Raw genomic sequence first — 21022 nt, 5'->3', positions numbered from 1 at the left:
TGCTAATAGAGTTGTGGAGTTTTTAAAGATTCTATGTGAATTGCAGGTGGTCTGAACAGATTGTGGAAGGGGAGACATTTTTACTTGACTAACCAACGTGCTGTATGTAAACATTTACTATAGTTATTTATTGAATCCTACCATTTGCATGCTATAATATAACAGCATATAGTTAAATATTTAAAAGTCAGAGATATTTATCCTTGTACCTACAGAATGTGTTGAGGGATGTTTTGAATATAGTAGGGCTGGGTTACCTTTATTTTGAAGTCATTTTCGTGTGTGTGGCTCATACATTTAATACTCCTCTAACTGGATTCATCCCAAGGCATGTAGGTGCTTATTCTGGGCTGGTAGTAGACCCTAGCATTCAAGGCACTTCACTCCATGAGGCAGAAAACCATTGCCCCTTCAGGATCAGAGGGAGTGGTATGGTGAATTTCTCCTTTATAACGGATTCCTCGGTAAACTTATATTATGTACTCTTGTTTCTTCATATCCAAAGGTACAGTAAGCAGTGGAATTAACATTACTAGGTATATATATTTAGGAATAATTTAGTGTAAGTAATCTAGGAAAAACGACAAATAAAAGGGCTGTTTACTTTGGGGAGTGTGGTAGTCTAGACATTTAGAAAATCCTTTTGTAAAACAGATGCTGAAGCATGTTCAGAAATGTGCAACTTTTTTTTTTAGGTTTATTTATTTGAGAGAGAGAGAGAGTGAGATGGGGAGGAGCAGAGAAAGGAGAAAGGGAATCCAAGCAGGCTCCACGCTTTGAGCATGGAGCTCGATCTAGGGCTCCAACTCATAATCTGTGAGATCACGCTCTGAGCTGAAATCAAGAGTTGGACGCTTAACTCATTGAGTCACCCCAGGCACCCCTACATGTGTGACTTTATATCTATTGCTGTGCTCCCAAGAAAGCTCTCAAGGGCAGGGAAAAAAATGGAGTAGCTGAATCTCAGATGGAAGGCAGAGGCAAACAGAAGCTTCTACTGCTGTAGGAGTAAATGAAACGTTTATACCAGGGGACACAAAAATTCCTGGGAGAGCATCAGTACTGGTTACACAGATGGCCTTAATGACCATCTGAAGAATAAATTAATTGCAGTATTCATACAAAGTCACAAATGCAGTATTCATGCAAGGTAGTAGTTATACAGTAGTAGAAATCAGTGAATTTCACAGAGCCTCACGACTATGGCTCAAAGCAGGAATTGAAATGTCTTAATATAGAGTATAAAGTTATTCACATAAATTTCAAAAAAAATTTAACCTTTTAGCATTTAGCAGTACCTATATATATATAGTAGAAATATAAAGATCAGGGGAATATTAAATAAAATTTGGCAATTAAACTTGTGGTGGGAAGGAAGGGAATAAAACTGAGGAGGCCATTAAAAGTTACCAATAACATAGTCCTAAGCCGATGGTACGCACACACCCCACACCTTGTTATGTGTATGGAATTTTTCATAATAAAAAAAATTGGTAAACTGAGTCATAGCATTGCAGTTCTTGGTTATAAAGACACAACTTGTAAAAATGAAATACATGTATAATGAGAGAAGATTGAAGTGCTCATATTCTTCTTGATATAGTGGGAAATTGGGAGAGTTGAAACCTGAGACCCAGAAGGATTAAGTATGAGTATTGAAATTTAAGAAAACCAGAAGATGGGGCGCCTGGGTGGCGCAGTCGGTTAAGCGTCCGACTTCAGCCAGGTCACGATCTCGCGGTCCGGGAGTTCGAGCCCCGCGTCAGGCTCTGGGCTGATGGCTCGGAGCCTGGAGCCTGTTTCCGATTCTGTGTCTCCCTCTGTCTCTGCCCCTCCCCTGTTCATGCTCTGTCTCTGTCTGTCCCAAAAATAAATAAACGTTGAAAAAAAAAAAAAAATTTAAAAAAAAAAGAAAACCAGAAGAACTAAAGTAATGTAAGAGTTGGGTATTGAGAGGAGGCTGGGAGAAAATATAAAGTGGAAAAACAAAGTTAAGTCCTCTTTTTGCAGAGCCAGTAACCTAGCGTAATGTCTGAACTTGATAAATGAAGAAGGAGCAGCTTGTGCATGGAATTGGGAGTTGGAGAAATGGCACCCAGAAGGATTGGAGAGAGCACCAGCTTTTGCTGTGTTACAGGCTCTTCTGTACTCCTCTAACTTTAACCATGTGAACACACTACAGTGTTAATCAAAACTAAAATTAAGAGTTGGCTTATCAAGAAAGAAAAAAAAATGACTCCATTTGTATTTGGCATAACACAGACATACATACATAGATGGGATGGTAGCTCAGCCTTGGGAAGGATAATTGTACAGTGAAATTTCTCCTGCTGTGCTGTTTTTATCTCCAGTGTTTTATTTCATGAATTCTCTTCAGTACATTTTGTACTACTGATAATCTCTAGGATATTTTTTAAATCCGAAAGTTCTTTTTTTAAAGAAGTGGTTTCTTCTTAAGTGGAATCTTCTAGAGCCTCACCATTTGCTCTCCAGCCAAGTCCCCAGCTATAAAATGAAAATCAAGAGAAAAAAAATTGTACTCATAGAAATCTGATGCGAGAGCAAACTTTGCTGAAGCATGTAGGGGGCAATATTGGTGACAGGTTTGTATTTATTAGTAGTCTACTCTGAATTTTTGAGTAGCTGTGAGTTTGCTTATCAAAAACCTCCATTTTACCAATAATTAAACTGCTGATTTCTTTTAATGTTCATTTTAAAATGAAGGTTGCAAATGTTAACATAACTGGAGGGGTATAGAACCACGTGGTTTCTCTTTCTCTGGCAGTTCATTGGACGTTAAGGGTGTTTGCGTGCATGTGTGTGTGTTTTCTCCTTAGGCAAATCAGGAGCTTGAAGCATTGGAAGAAGAAATGTTGCAGATGCAGGAATCTACCCATCTTTTTGAAGTGGCTCTTCCAGAGTACAAACAAATGAAGCAGTGTCGCAAAGAAGTAAAATTGCTCAAGGGACTCTGGGATGTCATGATTTATATCAGAGTAAGACACTACTTTGTGTGTGTGTGAGTGCTTTTGTATAAATAGGCAAATTTTAATGTCTGTATCATTTTGTAGGGGTTTTATAATGTGAAATATGTGTGTATCATATTCCCCTCCCCTTTGAATTAGAATTTGTGTATCTCTTAGAAGATTCTTCTCTGAATCAGGTTTTTAAAAAGATTTTTAATTATTTATTTTGAGAGAGAGAGCACAAGTGAGTGGGGGGCAGAGAGAGAGAGAGAGAGAAACAGAGAAAATCCTACCAGGGGCAGAGAGAGAAGGAGGGAGAGTGCAGAGTCTGAAATCCCAAAGTGGGACGCATGGTCACTCGATGCCTGATGTGGGGCTTGAACTTGTGAACCTCTAGATCATGCTCTGAGCCAAGCTGGATGCCTCAATTGACTGAGCCACCCAGGTGCCCCTATTTTTAGATCTGAATGGAACTGTGTGTGATGAGTTGACTGCTTCAAGTTCTTTTCAGGTATTATGTGGGATATAAATAAAATTAATATATAACTAGTATGTGTATATGGTTACTTGTGCATGCAGATTCATGTATATCCTCCTACTTACATGTACATGCATCTATAATGGACCTGACTAAAGTTAATTTATATACTGTTAATTCATTTACAAACTTCAGTGGGAAAATACATTCTGGGGAAGTAGGTATATTGCAACATGTGTTATACATAATGTTCTGTGAGGTTAGTTGAGAACCATAGAAAGAAATATACTGGGGTGCCTTGTTGGCTGAGTTGGTTAAGCATCCAACTCTTGATACTGGTTCACCTCATGGTCTCACAGTTCCTGAGGTGGAACCTCGTTTTGGGCTCTGCTCTGACAGCATAGAGCCTTTTTGGGATTCTCTGGTTTTTTCTCTCTCTCTGTGCCCCTTCCCTACTCATGCATGTGCGTTCTCTCTCTGTCTCTTTCAAAATAAATAAAAAAGGAAGAAATATAATAAGGGACCTAGAATATGGTCAAGAAATTGATGAGTGTCTTAATAATGTTGTAAAATTGTCTTATGAAAACTCATGTTAGATGTAGAGTTTTAAAATCTGGAATTCATGGTAATATACTTATCAACTCAGAGTACTCAGGATTAAATGATGATGGTATGTATATGGAATTTGTCATTGCGACTAAAAATTAATACATCATAATGTTTTCACCTTAAGTTTGATAGGTCCTGACAACTTTTTTGTTTTTGCTGATACGGAAGTTTTGACAAGTGCAGTTAATATTTAAATAATTGACTCTTCACTGGATGATGGAATCACTGTGTATCATCAGTTTATATATTTTGCTGTGGAGACTTGATTTCACCAAATGTTGTTGACACTTTTATCTGCCTGTGCATTTTCAGAGAAGCATTGATAATTGGACTAAAACCCAGTGGAGACAGATTAATGTGGAACAGATGGATGTAGAACTCAGAAGGTTTGCCAAGGCAAGTTCCATAACTGTCGATTACAACCATTTATCTTTCTCAGCACCACCTCCTTCCATCTTGCCTAACCGAGTGTCTGGTATATTGGGCTGGGTGTCCTTATTTACTTCAAACAGGATGATATGAGGCAGTACTTTTTTTTTTTTTTTTTTTTTTTTTTTTTAACTCTCAGCTAGTTGCATTTCTAATCGAGGCTCCCTTTTTGTGAATGAGTGGGTGAAAACATACTAGGGTAAATGAATCTGTGAGTAGCAGCTATAATCTTGAGCTAGCTTTGGCTTTCTAGAATGCAGGATGTTAAGATTATAAGTACCAGGGCAGAGGGGTGCCTGGGTTAACTCAGTTAAGCCTTTGACTCTTCATTTCAGCTCAGGTCATGATCTCCTGGTTCATGAGTTTGAGCCCTAAGTCGGGCTCTGTGCTGACAGCGGGGAGCCTGCTTGGGATTCTGTCTCCCTCTTTGCACCTCCCCCGCTCTTAAGTGCGTTATGCGCTCTCCCTCTCTCTCTCTCCCTCAAAATAAAATAAACATGAAAAAACAAGTACCATGGCTGAGAGGGTAGGCTTAAGAAAGGTTTTTAATTCTTTCTTTAGCAACCATTATTTTGTATCTTAAAAGATACCCTTTGATTCTGAAATTTGGGGCAACTAATTGAAGTATGCCACTTGTGAATTTATATGGAATACTGTGATCTTTATTGACTCTTCTGATATCCCAGAGGGACTCAATATATACAGAACAGACCTTATTTGAATGTAGTGCTTTGATAGCTAGTCCCCATAGCTGTATGCCCTTTAAAGAAGGTAGAACCTCTTTGGATAAGCCAAAATGCACAGAAGTGAAAGGCAGTTAAAAAGTGTCAGGACTTTTTACTTTTTTGTTAACATCTTTGTGTTGATCCCATCCTGTGCTCGGCTCCTACCAAGGCTTTCTGTTTTTTTCCCTCATATTATCCTTATCCTAAAGACCATAACAAAAATGTCCCATGATTCTTTTGGATGTCAGGGGATCAGCATATGCCATTACTGTGCTTAGGCCCCCATTTATCTTTGCTACAGTTTGATTATCTGACTTCAGAGAGACACCTTAATGCCCACTCTCAGCTGAAGCCATTTTTTTGGTTTTGTTTTGTTTTGTTTTGTTTTAATTTTTTTTTTCAACGTTTATTTATTTTTGGGACAGAGAGAGACAGAGAATGAACGGGGGAGGGGCAGAGAGAGAGGGAGACACAGAATCGGAAACAGGCTCCAGGCTCTGAGCCATCAGCCCAGAGCCTGACGCGGGGCTCGAACTCACGGACCGCGAGATCGTGACCTGGCTGAAGTCGGACGCTTAACCGACTGCGCCACCCAGGCGCCCCCATTTTTTTGTTTTAATAAAGTGGCATTGTCCTTTTCTTTGTGCTGAATTGTTTTATTATGGGTTTTCTCATTCACAATTTTCAATGTTGTTTCATGGGCCAAGAAGACAGCCAAGTCAGGGGCCCTCCTTGATACATCTTAAAACCATGAAATATTTAAGTGCCAAGGAACAAACATTCAATGGTAGCCAACATTTCAGGGCTGCCATTTAAATAAGTCAGGTCTTTGAAGGAAGATCTTAGTAATTCAGGTAACAATCTCTGTTTTCTGCTTACTTATGTTTCCAGAGGTAATGCTCTTCTTTGCACAGGTCCTGGAAACTCTCTTAACTTGCCTATATTTAATGTCCCATGGGTTTCCTCATGGGATATCCAGTTAGCTCCTATGAATAAGAAACCAGTGAATCTAAGTGGCTTGTACATAGATGACTCATACAAATGAGAAGATCCTTTCTATTTCTCTGATTTTAGTCCTTAACCTAGGGGCTTAGATGCTTTCACTCTTTAGTAATTCAGGGAAATATATATTTATTCTTCTATAGAAGACAAATTATAAAATGTACTATTATATCTGAAGATCTGTTTTTTTTCTTTTTTTTCTTTTCTTTTCTTTTTTTTTTTTTTTTTTTTTTTTACTTTTCTTTAGGAAATCTGCTCACTAGACAAGGAAGTCCGTGTATGGGATGCTTACTCAGGCCTGGAAAGCACGGTCAAGGACATGGCGGCCTCCCTGAGAGTGGTCACAGAGTTACAGAGCCCTGCTCTCAGAGACAGGCATTGGCACCAGCTGATGAAGGCCACTGGGGTGGGTTTCCTGGGTCTTGTTAATGGAATATTTTTGTGACTGTTAAGTGTTATTCCTTGGTTTACGTTGTTTATCTGGAATGAAGTGGGATTTGTGAGAAAGCTTCTGGTCAAGGGATGCCTAGGTGGCTCAGTCAGTTAAGCATCTGACTCTTGATTTTGGCTCAGGCCATGATCTCATGGTTCATGCATGTGAGCCCTGCATTAGGCTTTGTGCTGATAGCAAGGTGCCTGCTTGGGATTCTCTGTCTCTTTGTTTCTCTCTCTCTCTGCCTCTATCCCAGCTCCTGCTTGTGCTCTCTCAAAATAAACATTTAAAAAAAAAAAAAAGACTTCTGGTCAAACGGAGGAGATCAAGCTCCTCGAGTTAGGACCAACAAACTGACCATGCGGAGATACCATTTCAGCCCCTGCTGTAGACTGAATGTGTCCCCCAAAATTCATAGGTTGAAGCCTAAATCCCCACTGTGATGGCATTTGGAGGTGGGGATTTGGGGAGATAAATAGGTAAAGAGGGTGGGGCTCTCATGAATGAAGTTAGTACCCTTAGAATGGGATGGAATGACCAGAACCCTCTACCCTCTGCCTTGTGAGGGTACAGCAAGATGTTAGGCATTTGTAAACCAAGAGAGACTTCAGCAAGAACCCAACCCTGTATCAGAGGACTCTCGTTAGGATCAAGTGAGATCATGTGAAGGCCTTGTATGGAGCACAGCATGGCTAGAAAGAACCTCATGGTTGTGGAGAGGATCAGAGGGTATAAAAGTGAATTCAGGGAGAGAGAATTCTGAAATTGTGATTTCTTCCCCCACCCCTACCCTAGGTCATTTAATAATGATGGCCTTTTGGGGCACGTGGGTGGCTCAGTTGGTTAAGTGTCCAACCCTTGATTTTGGCTCAGGTCATGATTTCACAGTTCTTAAGTTTGAGCCTCAAGTTGGGCTCCATGTTGACAGTGCAGAGCCTGCTTGGGATTCTCTCTCCCTCTCCCTGTCCCTCTCCCCCCGGCCTGTCTTTCTCTCTTTACCAGTCCCTCACTTGCACATATGCTCTGTCTCTCAAAAATATATAAATAAACCATAAAAAAAATGATGGTCCTTTGATAGTTTTGATTTTATTGGAAAGCATGAAATGATTTCTCATGTATCCATGAGACTTGAGGTTATATTTTCTAGTCTTTCTGCATCTTAAGAGCAGATATACCAACTTTTTTTTTTTTTTTTTTTTTTTTTTTGGGAAGGTGATCTTTAGGAGTTCAAAATATGTAAAAGGCTGCCTGATGAGTGTGTTGTCTCTTAGGCACACATTGTGAAGAAAGGCTCTCATGACTTGAAAGCAAAGTTGGCGCAGTGGGGAAGTTGAGGAAGGGGACAGTCAGGTGAAGTGGGCATAGCCTAGGCTTTATTCATCCAACCCGAACAATAACTCTGGGATCTTGGTCTAGTTACCTGTTCTCCATACCCCACTTGCCCCTTGTATGAAATGAAAATAATGCTGTAATGCCTCCCATATGGATTTAGTTAAAACATTGGAAGTGAGATTATATACATATATGAAGTATGTAGCAAGTTTCAGTTAACTGCCCTTGAAGCTGCTATTAGTATTGTTACTATCATTATTACTACTATGCTTTCCATAGTCTTTTAGACTTTGGATAATTAGACTTGGTAATTGATTGATTAATATATTCACTCAGAAAACCTTTATTGAATCTTCCTATATGTGATAAAAAGTATGTGTCCCTCTCCTTTATTTCCTCCAGTGTCATTTCTCACACCATTTCTTACCTGTATCAGGCCTTTCTAAAAGTTAGAAAAAGGCACCTCTTCCCAGGCTATCCTGCAGCAGCTAGATTCAGCCTCCAGTTGTTGACTGGCTAGGTGTCTGTGTTTCAGTGCACAGATTACACAACTGATCAGGGTGGCCCCATTACACATTCCTGCTCATTCTTTTTCTGAGACAGAACTCAGTCCACGGCCCCCATCACCTCTGGAGTAAGGTCAGAAGTGATGCAGACATAGCACTCATCTGGGTTGCTCAGGACTTGGCAGGTTTTAGCCCTGAAGGTTCCATCTCCCAGGAAACCCCTAATCGTGGGCAAATGGGAATGTGGAGTCACCTCTTTGGAGAGGCAGAAGGTGGCAAGCAATGTTAGAGATTGGGGAGAGGCAGAGAAGGCGGCCGCTACCTAGAAGCAGGGAAGGTATTCTTAGCAGCAGCAGGAAGGGAAGTAGATTTTCTGCAGCTATGTGGCTGAGTCAGCTCTTCATGTTTGAGGGGGGCGGTTGAGTTTGAGCACTTAGGAAGAGCTGAGGGCTTAGCAAATGCTGGGGTTGGGGGTGGGCAGTTAACAAGATGATCGGGAGATAAATGTGAATGATATTTTCACATGGTAATAATGAATAATGACCCTATGAGTAAGAATATTTTTTGCCAAGGAACAAAGATTAAATTAGTGACAAAACTAAGTTAAATCACGGAAGCAACTGGGAATTATGTTCAGTGAATAGAGTACTTTAGGAAGAAAAGACAAATGAGCTATTCCCTGATCCCTGGGATTTCAACCAAATTAAAATAAATGAACAATGTGATTCTCTTTAAAAATGGGATTTGTGGGCAAAGAGATAAGAAATGAGCTGACAAGGGAAGGATATGAAACAAAAGAATGCAGTGGAGTGTGAACATGGCCAGAACCTTGGCCCTAGCTTTTGGTGGGTGATGCCTCAGTAACTATGCGTTAAAAAGCATTGTCTTTAATGGGCCCCACCTTGCAGAACCAGAGGTGTGCTTAGCAGCTGACTTGAATATATTTAGCTGTGATTGGTTTTTCTGGCCATTAGGCCAAAGAACCATTAATACATGTGTAATGTAAATTTCGCCCTTTTTTCTTGCAAATTAGGTCAGATTTTCAATAAACGAAGCCACAACTTTGGCAGATTTGTTAGTGTTGCGGTTGCACCAAGTGGAAGATGATGTCCGGAGCATTGTGGACAAAGCGGTGAAGGAACTGGGGACTGAAAAGGTGGTGTCCTTGGCCTGTTTTCCTTTTACACTGAGCTAGTTCTGTGCTGTAGCCCCTAAGAGTCTGAAGCCCCCATGCCATGAGTGTGTCCCATGAGTCCCATTTTCTTCTCTGCCACTAGTTTGTGTGTGACTTGGGCAGGAATCTGAATCCTTCTAAGCCACAGTTGATGTGTAAAACAGGAGGGTTGACCCAGTCGATGATGATGATGATGATGATGATGATGATGATGATGATGATGATGATAGAGAACACTTAAGAACATGTCATTTGCTTTGTTGCAAGCACTGCTGTTAGTGCTTTATTTATAGTATTTCATTTAATTCTGAGGTAGGTAATACTCTGACCCTGTCTTACAGATGAGGCAGCTGAACGGCAGAGAGGTCCCTAACCACAACCCCCCACCCCATCCCCCAGGTTCATGCAGGTTTATTCAGGCACTCAGAGTACTACCTGTCTCCTTCTGGCTGATGTGAAAATCATCTCTAATAAATGTTTAGATTGCTTTGGAAGTCCCTTTCTGCTCTAATGTTCTGTTTCAGTGAAGCATGTAAATCTCAGATCCAACAGAAATTTGATGTTAGTGTGATGCTTATTTTTGTGAGGTGGAATTCATTCTCTGAACCTCATCACCATGAATAATTTGCAGGAGAAAAAATGAGGCCAGTAGTATTGGATAGCCCTTTATTTTTATTTTTATGTTTTGCAAATTGTGAAAGTTTTTTTAAAATTCCAGATGATATCCTAGATATTGGTATTAAATTAAACTTCTGTACACATAACTTAATACTGTTTATGTCTAGGCTATTATTGAAATCAGTCAGACCTGGGCAACCATGGAGTTCTCTTATGAAGTTCACTATCGGACGGGCATTCCATTGCTAAAATCTGATGAACAACTTTTTGAAACTCTAGAGCACAACCAAGTAAGATGGGTATATTTACTGAAGAATTTTCCTTTTAAATGATAATTATAAACTTTTTCCAAGTTCTAGTATTCAATATTTATTCATTCATTGGGCATCTACTTGTCCTGACTCTGGGCATGGTACCCTTTGAGATCAAAAGGTGTGAACACTTGTTCTCACGGAACTTGTACTTGAGCAGGGAGACAGACAGTAGGGCTCCAAGGAGTCTAGGAAGTGACAGAGAGGCTCTGTGTCGGTTGGGTGAAAGACCTGGGGAGAGCCTTGTGAGTTGGGCTGGTAGTCAACAAAGAATTTCAATCAAGAGGGTGTTGTGGGCAGTGGGGACAGTGATGGTTGTCAGGGGCTGGGGAGTGGGGGAGGTGGGGAGATAAATTGGTCAGAAGGTACACATTTCCAGGTATAAGATAAGTAAGTCCTGGAGATCTAATGTATGTCATGGTGGCCATAGTTAATAGTACTCTATTGTCTACTTGAAAGTTGTTAGGAGAATAGATCTTATTAACACACCCCTCAAAAAAGTTTATGGGGATGGAGGTGTTAAGGAACTTTATTGTGGTTGCCATTTTACAATACATACATGTGTCAAAGCATCACATTGTACACTTTACTCTTGAATCATGTAACATGTCCATGATAGCATATTAAAATTGGTGGTAGAGAAGTCAAATGTGTTAAATACATACAGGTGAAAGAGAATGACAAGAGGCCTTTCCCCTGAGTGACTTCTTGAGATTATAGCATTGGAGAATGGTGAGAAGTGCTCACCAGACTGTTCAGCATTAATGCTTGGTTTGTCGACTAAAATAGGAGAAAAATGGAAACTTCAGGGCTTAGGAAGCTGTAGACAAAGTTCGTTTTGGTTTCTTTTTTTTTTCAGTTTTGGGAGAAAAAGAAGATTTATAACCTTGCAATTATTAATAGGCAGGGACCCCAGGGAGAGACTGAGAGACGATGAAGGAATACAGTGTAATTCCTAAAGCCACACCCGGGAGCATAGTATTTTTTTCTGCCTACAAAGAGCTACATGGTCTTCCTGTGGAAGACACATGAAATGCATTTGCTGCTACTTATCTTTTTTCTTTTGGAAAAAAACGTCTGTATGAATATTGAATGCCATTCGTTCATTTACTTAGCAAATACTGAATGCTTATTCCGTGTATGGCACGCTAGATCCTGGGAATCCAGCAGTAAACAAAACGGGTATGGCCCCTCCTTCACGGTACTTTCAGTCGCCCACCTGAGCTGTTCCTTACCATTCTTTTCCTTTGTTTTAGGTTCAGTTGCAGACTCTCCTTCAAAGCAAATATGTGGAATATTTTATTGAACAAGTGTTAAGCTGGCAAAATAAATTAAACATTGCAGACTTAGTCATCTTTGCTTGGATGGAAGTCCAGCGAACTTGGTCTCACCTGGAAAGCATCTTTGTTTGTTCAGAAGATGTTCGAATCCAGCTTGTGAAAGATGCTAGAAGATTCGATGGACTAGATGCTGAATTTAAGGTTCATAGAAGACAGACTATTTTCTAGTATAGCAGAGTTTTCCAAACAATATAAAAATCTTATAAAAAACATAATTTGGGGGTATTTCTAAAAATACGCTTTTGCATTGTAGGATGCCGATCAGGAAGCTTTATCTAGGGAAGGGTCAGATAGTAAGTATTTTAGGCTTTGTAGTTGTTTACGGTCTCTGTCATAACTGCTCTACACTGCCACTGTAGTGTGAAAGAACAGACACTACATAAATGGGTGTGGCTGTGTGCCAATAAAACTTTGTTTATGGTCACTGAAATTTGAGTTTTCTAGAATTTTCACGTGTCACAAAATGTTAAGCTGCTTTTGACTTTTTCTGAACAGGTTAAAAATGTAAAAACTATACTTTGCTCCTAGCCATACAAAAAGAAGCATCAGGCTTGATGTTTCCCTTAAGCCCTGGGTTGCTGACCCTTGCAGTAAGGTCTTAAGTACTGCGGGGGGGGGGGGGGGGGGAAGCCAGTAACAATACTACTAGTTACTTGTTTATTTCATACGCGCCACAGACAACACATAGAGATGTACACATGATAATGATAAATGATTTGAAAGACTTTCAGCAAAGAGTAGTGGCTATATGTTTTTATATAGAAATGGGGAATAACTATCTTTCTTCCTATCTAAAGAACACCCAGAGGTATATTTTAACTTATTTTTTTAATGTTTATTTATTTTATTTTTGAATGGGGAAAGTTCAGGGAGAGGGGGAGACAGAAAATCCCAAGCAAGCTCCTAGCGCAGAGCCTGATGCAGGGCTTAAACTCATGAACTGTGAGATCATAACCTGAACCAAAATCAAGAGTTGACCGTTTAACTGACTGAGCCACCCAGGCATCCCCATACTATCTTAACTTTTAAGGAAGAAAGAATAGACTGCTGAGTATTCGTCTGATTTTCATATGTGAATATACTCTAAGATTTTGGGTTCTCTGTCTCGATTCTTTTTGTTTGGACCCAGAATGGTGGTAATGCCCATCGAATTTATTTTGATAAAAACTGTATGATTGTACCTTGTTTTTGGCCTTCATCTAAAAGTTTAAAAGCAAAAGTGAGCAGACATGGGGTTAGAAGTCTCTTTCACCTTACTTTCTTACAATTCTTCATTTTTATTTAAAATTTTTTTTTAGTTTTACTTATTTTGAGAGCTTGAGAGCAAGCAAACAATGGAGGGCAGAGAGAGGGAGGGAGGGAGGGAGGGAGGGAGGGGGAGAGAGAGAGAGAGAGAGAGAGAGATAGTGAGTCCCAAGCAGGCTCTGCACTGTCAGCATAGAGCCTCACGTGGGGCTCGATCTCACAAACTGAGCAATCATGACCTGAGTTGACAGACACTTAACCAACTTAGCCACCCAGGTACCCCTGTTCTTCATTTTTAAATTCCTCAAATGGATGAAAAATTTAGAAAAGTAATTTCTAATATCAATGGCTCCACCTTATACTTTCATACAGGAGTTAATGTTGAAGACAGCTAAAATAAAGAACGTTCTAGAAGCAACATGCAGACCTAATCTCTATGAAAAACTTAAAGATTTGCAATACAGGTAACGATAAAACTATGAAGTGATGAATTTGTTATAATTTTATGAGATTGCTTTTAAGTATGTTACAGCATTTAACATCATGTTATTGTAGATACAACTGTTAGTAAATTTATGATTTTGCTTATAGTTGTCCAGTTACCTTGGACATATTCGGTGGTACATAGATAATGTAAATCAAATACATTTCTCTTTTCCAAACGGGCTATCATAGTAGTAAAATGAGAATATTATCAAGAGAATTGACATGAATGATCACTTCTTTTATTGAACTATCTTCCAAATATTTATTAAGCATCTCTTCTCTGCCAGCAACTTGGAATGCACTTAATAATTTCAAGTCTTTTTTTGGGTATACAGCTAATACTAGAAATTACCCTTAGAAAGCATGTTAGTATTTATGAAATCTTTGTCCTAAAGGCCATTTGTATATTCTGGCTTTTGATTACAAATGGGCAGTCAGGTACTAAAAGAAGAAGTTTGTGCAGAACTGTGATTACTTTTATTGCAAGGTAGAAAAGAGCTCTAGATAAAAATGAATATTACATAAACAAAATTATTCATGCTCTGGAAGTTTTTTAGAGGTAAAGTTGGCCATAATTTTAAAAGGGTAGATTTCCACAGAAGTTAATTTCTTTCTTTCTTTCTTTCTTTCTTTCTTTCTTTCTTTCTTTCTTTCTTTCTTTCTTTCTTTCAAGTTACTTAAGTAATCTCTTTACCCACCATGGGGCTTAACTCATGATCCCAAGATCAAGAATTGCATGCCCTTCCACCTGAGCCAGCCGGGTGCCCCAGCAGTTAATTATTTCTTAGTGATGTTGGAGTCTCAGGGGTTATCTAAGAACAATAAAGCAGAAATGATTCTGAATCTTAGGACTCCTCTGAATACCAGAGAGAGTTGAAGCCACTTGTGTTTCATAGGCATTCACTGGGGAAAGGAAGACTTTAAACCAATTACATCTTAACTGATACATTTTACGCTCCGGATGAGTGATGCCAAGCCCAGTTTCTCTTGGCAAGTAGGAGGGTTATTAAGAAAAGTGAAGAGTGGGGCACCTGGGTGGCTCAGTCGGTTGAGTGTCAGACTTCGGCTCAGGTCATGATCTCACGTTCGGTGGGTTTGAGCCCCACGTCGGGCTCTGTGCTGACAGCTCAGAGCCTGGAGCCTGCTTCAGATTCTGTGTCTCCCTCTCTCTCTGCCCCTCCCCCGTTCACACACTGTCTCTGTTTCTCAAAAATGAATAAATGTTAAAAAAAAATTTTTTTTTTAAAGCGAGGTGTGACCTCAACCTAAGTCTGATCTCTGTTTAGCCTCGACTGGTGGTGTGTTTGTACCTGTCTCCTCCTGTTTGGCATGACACGTATGTTAGGCACAAGCAAGTTGCTGGGGTCACAGAGAGGGAGTCAGGCTACCTGTTCAACAGTAAGCTTATTATGGTGAGCGGACAGATGAGAGGAGCTGGGTTTTGTATGGTTGTTGTTTTAATAACTGAATGGTCAAGATAGGCATGTAAAGATTTTTCATTTCCACAGGCTTTCTCTTTGTGAAAAAGCTCTTGCTGAGTACCTGGAAACCAAGCGTGTGGCTTTCCCGCGGTTCTATTTCATCTCTCCTGCAGACTTACTTGACATTCTCTCGAAGGGAGCTCGGCCTAAACAGGTAAGGAATATATATTTTTTGCAAGGGTCATATTCTGTGTTAGCTAAGGGATGCCACAGTTTCTCTGTCATGTCAAATGCCACCTGCCGTGTCACATGTGCTGGGAGATAGAAAATCAGCAATAAAAATGGGTGATGCAGCAACAGAGGGATGTCAGAGGTGGTGCCGAAGGAACCAGGTGCTCAGTAAAGGGAAAGGATATCATATGCACAAGGCTTAGGGCCCTGCAAGAAGTTAATGGAAGAACCATTGGCCCCAAATCCCCCAGAATTCTGGGACGGGGCCTGGAGTGTCTTCTGCCTGGTTAGCAGCTTTCTTAGGGGAGAATGGGTCCCTTGGAGCAAGACTGTTGTGGGATCTCTGTACTGCTCCCTGACTCCTGAGTCACCTTCATAAGTCTTGAGTGGTGTCAGAGGTGGACTGTGTCATTTCATGTTGGTCCTCCTCTAGCCCTCTAATTTCCCCCCCCCCCCCCCCCCCCCGGTGCAAGAACACCACCCCTGACAGTATTTACAGCAAATAAAAGCAGCTATTATCTTTTGTAACCTGAGGGCTCAGATCACAGACAGACTCAGTACAAATCCCGAAGCATTCCTTCCTGTACACATTGAGAGGATGTTGCCTTTGACTTCCTATTGAGTTGTTGACATCCACATAGGTATTGCAGTGTTTACAACTGACAGAAGCTCTCAGTCCCAGACCTGACCACAGACAAGATTGTTGTAAAGCTCTAAGTTGTGCTTTATCATTGAGGATTTCTGTCGACATTCTTTCTCTAGAGATTTCTATGCATTGTCTTTAGAATATGTATCACTTCACACTGTAGTTGCCTGAATTCTACTGTTCTTTGGCTACAGCATATATCTTGATTATTTTTCTCACACTCATCGCTTCTTTTCAACCCTAAATTTGGTGGCTCGTCACCGAAAGATGGCTCTTCTTGCTGTTGATAATACGAGTGCAGTCGTGCTATTAATGCAGAGTTGTTAGTTGAACTTGGACAGCATTTTGAGGATCAGCCCTCAGTTATAGTTTCCTATATTCACACTAACTTCCAGATGGCTTTGTAAATATAATTTGTCTGATTACATTGACTAGCAATCCAGTATATCCATCTCTCATTGATGTATCACACAATTGTATGTTTGGGGTGGTTTTTTTTCTTTTTTTTTTTTTTAAACTAGTCTGAAAGAGAGCAGTCATAACCCCACTTAAGCTTTAGTTGCTTCCTGGGAACATTCTCATGACCAGCAGGTAGAACCTCGTGGCTGATTGTGAGGTGGAAGGTATCATATTCCATTACAGGTACATGTTCTAGAAGCCTTTGAAATCCAAAATATTTATCATTCTAAATTCTCAATACATACATGAGAAGAGAAAGGTATAAATCTGTACTAGGATAACATTGTTTTTCTTTTAATTATATTCTTTAAACATAGTAAATACTTGTATGACTGGTTTACTGAACAGTATTAATTACAGAGAATACGGGCTTGTGCAAGTTTTATTTTCTATGGTTATTAATTGCACATGTGCCCTACTGTATCTCCTTAAGTAGCAGACTACTGTATAACACACGGGATAGGTATCTAACATCCTGGTCTCTTTTTCTTATTAAAAAAAAAAAAAATGAAAGAAACCAACAGCAGCTCAGCAAGGTCTAGTTAACAATCCAGACTTAGCTCTTTGTTGAGGCCAGGCTTTCACACAATAAGTTTGGAGCTGGAAGGGAGATGGTGATTATTTTATTGTACATCCCCTTCCCACCTGTTTATCATGGAGAGAGGGCGGGGCTGTCATCTGTCAGTCATTGCTTTTCTTTTTCTTTTTTTTTTTTTTAATTTATTTATTTTGAGACCGAGAGTATGAGCTGGGGAGGGGTAGAGAGAGAGTGAAAGAGAGAATCCCAAGCAGGCTCCGTGCTGTCAATGTGGCTGCATCTCACAACCCTGCAATCATGACCTGAGCCGAAATTAAGAATTGGATGCTCAACTGACTGAGCCACCCAGGCATCCCAAGGCCTTTCATAATATTTGCTCCTGATTCTTGGACCAGCAATGACTTACTCTTCTGTGTCCTCACCAGCAAGCATCCACCTGTTGGGTCCCTTGTGGAATAAAGGTGCCAATCCTCAGGGAGCACAGGGGAAACTCCTAGGGGATATATATTAGAGAACCAACTCTGTGTCAGCACTTCCTGTTCTTGCTCTGGGCAGTGAAATCAGCCATCGGGTTATATCTTCTTTCTCCTTTTCTACATCAAATGTCCAAGGAGGTACATGTCACAGATTGACTTCCTAGAGCCACCTATAGCTTCTGTGAGTGATTCTTCAACACCTATCTCACTTGGTTGGGCCAAAGAATTCTTTACCTTCCCCATAAGGAGTGAGGAAAAGCCACAGCATCTCTTTGTGGGCTGATAACTCATAGGCATGAAGGATGCCACTTCTAGTCCCACCTCCCTGCAGTACTTTGTATAGAAAGGGTATATGGAAGCAGAAGATGGAAAGGAGTTGAGGTTGTGTCTTACAGGCCCTGGAGGGACCCACCCGTCCTAACCCCTCTTTGCCATCTTCGGAACATGCACATTCTCAATGCCTCTTTGTCCTTAGTTGAAGTACTGGGCTGGTGCTGGTGGAACAGGTCATTACTGTTCTGCTCACCAGTTGTCTTTATCTCCTTTCAAAGAATGAAAAAATGCTTCGCCTTAGCCAGACAACAGGTTGGCTCCTTGGGACATGCATCCCTGATGCCAATTTTTTTTTTTTTCCATTATCCTTCCTAAATTAGAGGCTGAGTTTATATGTATATATAAATATAAATATAAAAACTTGAAAAGTGTAACCTTTAAATCATTATTGTTATGTTTTCAGTATCACTTCAATGTTAGAATGTTCTCTAACACCCGTAGAATTCACAGTGGAAGCCCTCTCACCCCCCTCCTTCCTAATATTTTAATCAGAAGTTCTAAATCTCCGATTCATATCCATTGCCCAGTCCTAGTGCTGCTGCCACTCCTTAATGAATTACTAGATGCTATAAGACATTCAAAAGATGTTAAAGTGAAGCCACAGTACAGGGGCTTCCAAAATTGTTCACAGCCATGCTGATGAATGCCACCAGCAGTGCTGTCTACCCCATGCTGACCAAAGGAGGTGGGTGTTGCTGCCTATGAGCAAAAGAGTCTAGCCACCTGGCTACAGAGCAAACATGGTTTACAGAGGTCTTGACTGTCAGCTTGGAAAGGATTACGTTTTTCATGTTTTTGAAATTGATATTTTAAATTGTCCTGAAAAAATGATTTCACTGAGATCTTTTAGTTACATTAATGAAACTTACAACAACTGAAATTCACATAAAATGCTATCCCACTGTTAGTAAAGGTTCATTATTTTAAATGGTGTTTCACTTCATCTGTGGTAGAAATAACCACTCAGGAGTGACTAACAGTCGCGGGGGAGTGGAGGGTGGGCGTGGGGACTGGGAATCGGTAAGGAGCTACGGGCAGTTTGGGTCATCCAGAGCCACAGTCAGCTTCTTTGCCTGGCATGGTTCTGCAAAGTGCAGGTGCTTTTGGAATTCTTGGTCACTTACTAGGGAATAGTTAGTTAATGCTTTTGGCAGTGAAGCCACACAGCCTGGCCTTGCTGCACTCTTACCTTCTTTTCACGCTCGGAATCCGTTTTGGACCACCAGCCACAGCTTTTCCGCCTCTGCCTTTTGTACTTGAATTCCTGAATGTGCTCCCTGTCGTGTGACCAAAATAACATGGCAACTGCAGCTTGTGGAATAACAATGCAATTTCACCAGAAAAGAAACCCTTTGTGGGTAGATAACTCATGTGGACATCTTGCGGAGGACTTGAATTCTTGAGGCCCCCTTCCTCTACCCCCCACACTCAATTTAACAGTGTGAGCCAAAGTGAGAGGTTCTGCAGTTAATTGTGGAATTTGATCAGCCAGGGAGGTCTGATACCCCTACAGCCTCCATCCTCGAAGCAGAAATTCCCAAGTGAGTTGGAATACCAGAGTGATGAAATCAGTGTGTCTAGAGTGCCTTCAGTGATTATTAGCTGTTGGTAAGCTTGGTTAAGATCAAGTTTTACAGCTGTCCTTCTTCCGGAACCCACCCTGACCTCCCAACGGCATGAATGATCTAAAGGACTTCTGTGTGGGCCCTGCTTAACTTCAGTGATCAAAATCTCTGGTAGTTGCTTATAGAAATACAAATTTAGAGGTGTGCTTGCAGGATTTATTGGCATGGTGCAACATATGTGCAACTGATTTGAAGTTACACATGACTCATTATTAACATTATTTGATTTTCCCCCCCTTTAGAAAAACATCCCTTTGTATTTTTCAAGTGGCTGGTGTAGTGGTAAAGGCAGACAGAATAAAGGTCCCTTTGTTATGTAGTGCCTTTAAATAGCTGACAATTTTGTGTCGTCGACATTGTTTTTAGCCACTGATTCCTAATAACTTGAGAGATTTTTTGTCCTAGAAGAGTTGGCACATTTACTCTTGCCTTGTTCACTGCATGGAGTGAAAGCTTCTCCGTGATGGAGCTACACTGAAGACACACAAACCCGCAGTGCACTGAGCTACGTTTGTATTGTCTCATGTGGGGTCGCCCTGAGCCAATTCTGACCACCGAGCCCTTGAAATGTGGCAACGGAGAAACAGAATTTTTAACTTCAGTAAACTTTAATTGATTTAAATTTCAATACTGGCATTTGATGCAGTTATTGGAAAATATGAATGTGTTTGAAACAACTTGAGCATGTGAATCTACTTTGTAATAGTATATCTGATGAAGTCGAAATACAGATCACATATTTTGGATGGAAAATCCAAATTGAGATATGCTGTAAATATACACACCTGATTTCAAAGATTTACTCTGAAGAAAAGAATATGAAATGTCTACTATTTTTTTATTACATGTTCAAAGTATTTTGGATATACTAGGTAAAATATAATAATTTTTCCCTGTTTCTCTTTACTGGTTTTATTTATTGTTTTTAGTTTTTGTTTTAAATTTTTTTTAAGTTTATTTTTAAGAGAGAGAGAGAGAGAGAGGGAGGGAGGGAGGGAGGGAGGGAGGGAGGGAGGGAGAGACCGAGACCAGGAGCAGGGGAAGGGCAGAGAGAGAGAGGAAGACAGAATCTGAAACAGGCTCCAGGCTCTGAGCTGTCAGCACAGAGTCCTATGTGGGGCTTGAACTCTGAATGGGGAGATCATGACCTGAGCCATAGTCAGCCACTTAACCAACTGAGCCACCCAGGTGCCCCTCTTTTTACTTGTTTTAATGTGGCCACCAGGAATCCACTGTAGTAGAAATTGAGGCCATAGTGTATTCTCTAAAACCAAAAGATGAGGGGGCACCTGGCTGGGTCAGTTGGTGGAGCATACAACTCCTGATCTTGGGGTTATGAGTTCAAGCCCCATGGTGTAGAGAGTACTTAAAGATAAAATCTTAAATGAGAAGGTCAGGCATTCGTATGCCCAGAAACGTTTGATGTTTTCATCTAGCAGTGTCCCGCAGTGTGGTCGACCCAAATCTACACGAGAGAAAATCTGCCAAGTTGTCTTTTGAGAAATCTCCAAATTTGCAGTGATTGCGCAGATGGCACTAAACTAATGCCCACAATGAACTGTAAATAAGGGCATTTGGAAAGGTGCTTGTGAAAAATGGGCTTAATTTTAGGCAACAGAAAACCCTGCTGGATCTTCAA

At 40.5% G+C, this 21022-nt stretch overlaps 1 protein-coding gene across 2 annotated transcripts in view; it reads left to right on the top strand.

Moving 5' to 3' along the window:
- DNAH11 (dynein axonemal heavy chain 11) overlaps positions 1-21022 on the top strand; it is a 352527-nt gene that overhangs the window by 84345 nt on the left and 247160 nt on the right. For both annotated transcript variants that reach the window (XM_086694494.1, XM_086694493.1), the window contains 8 exons: positions 2838-2996; positions 4366-4449; positions 6457-6615; positions 9514-9636; positions 10440-10562; positions 11840-12064; positions 13541-13632; positions 15163-15289. In XM_086694494.1, coding sequence (XP_086550620.1) covers positions 2838-2996; positions 4366-4449; positions 6457-6615; positions 9514-9636; positions 10440-10562; positions 11840-12064; positions 13541-13632; positions 15163-15289 — 1092 coding nt within the window. The remainder of the gene's footprint in view (positions 1-2837; positions 2997-4365; positions 4450-6456; positions 6616-9513; positions 9637-10439; positions 10563-11839; positions 12065-13540; positions 13633-15162; positions 15290-21022) is intronic.

The sequence above is a fragment of the Puma concolor genome, chromosome A2, assembly GCF_028749965.1.
Source record: "Puma concolor isolate L17-30 chromosome A2, mPumCon1.1.hap2, whole genome shotgun sequence".
Taxonomy (NCBI): domain Eukaryota; kingdom Metazoa; phylum Chordata; class Mammalia; order Carnivora; family Felidae; genus Puma; species Puma concolor.
Note: the sequence above shows the minus strand (reverse complement) of the source record. Positions and strands in the feature narration are given on the sequence as shown.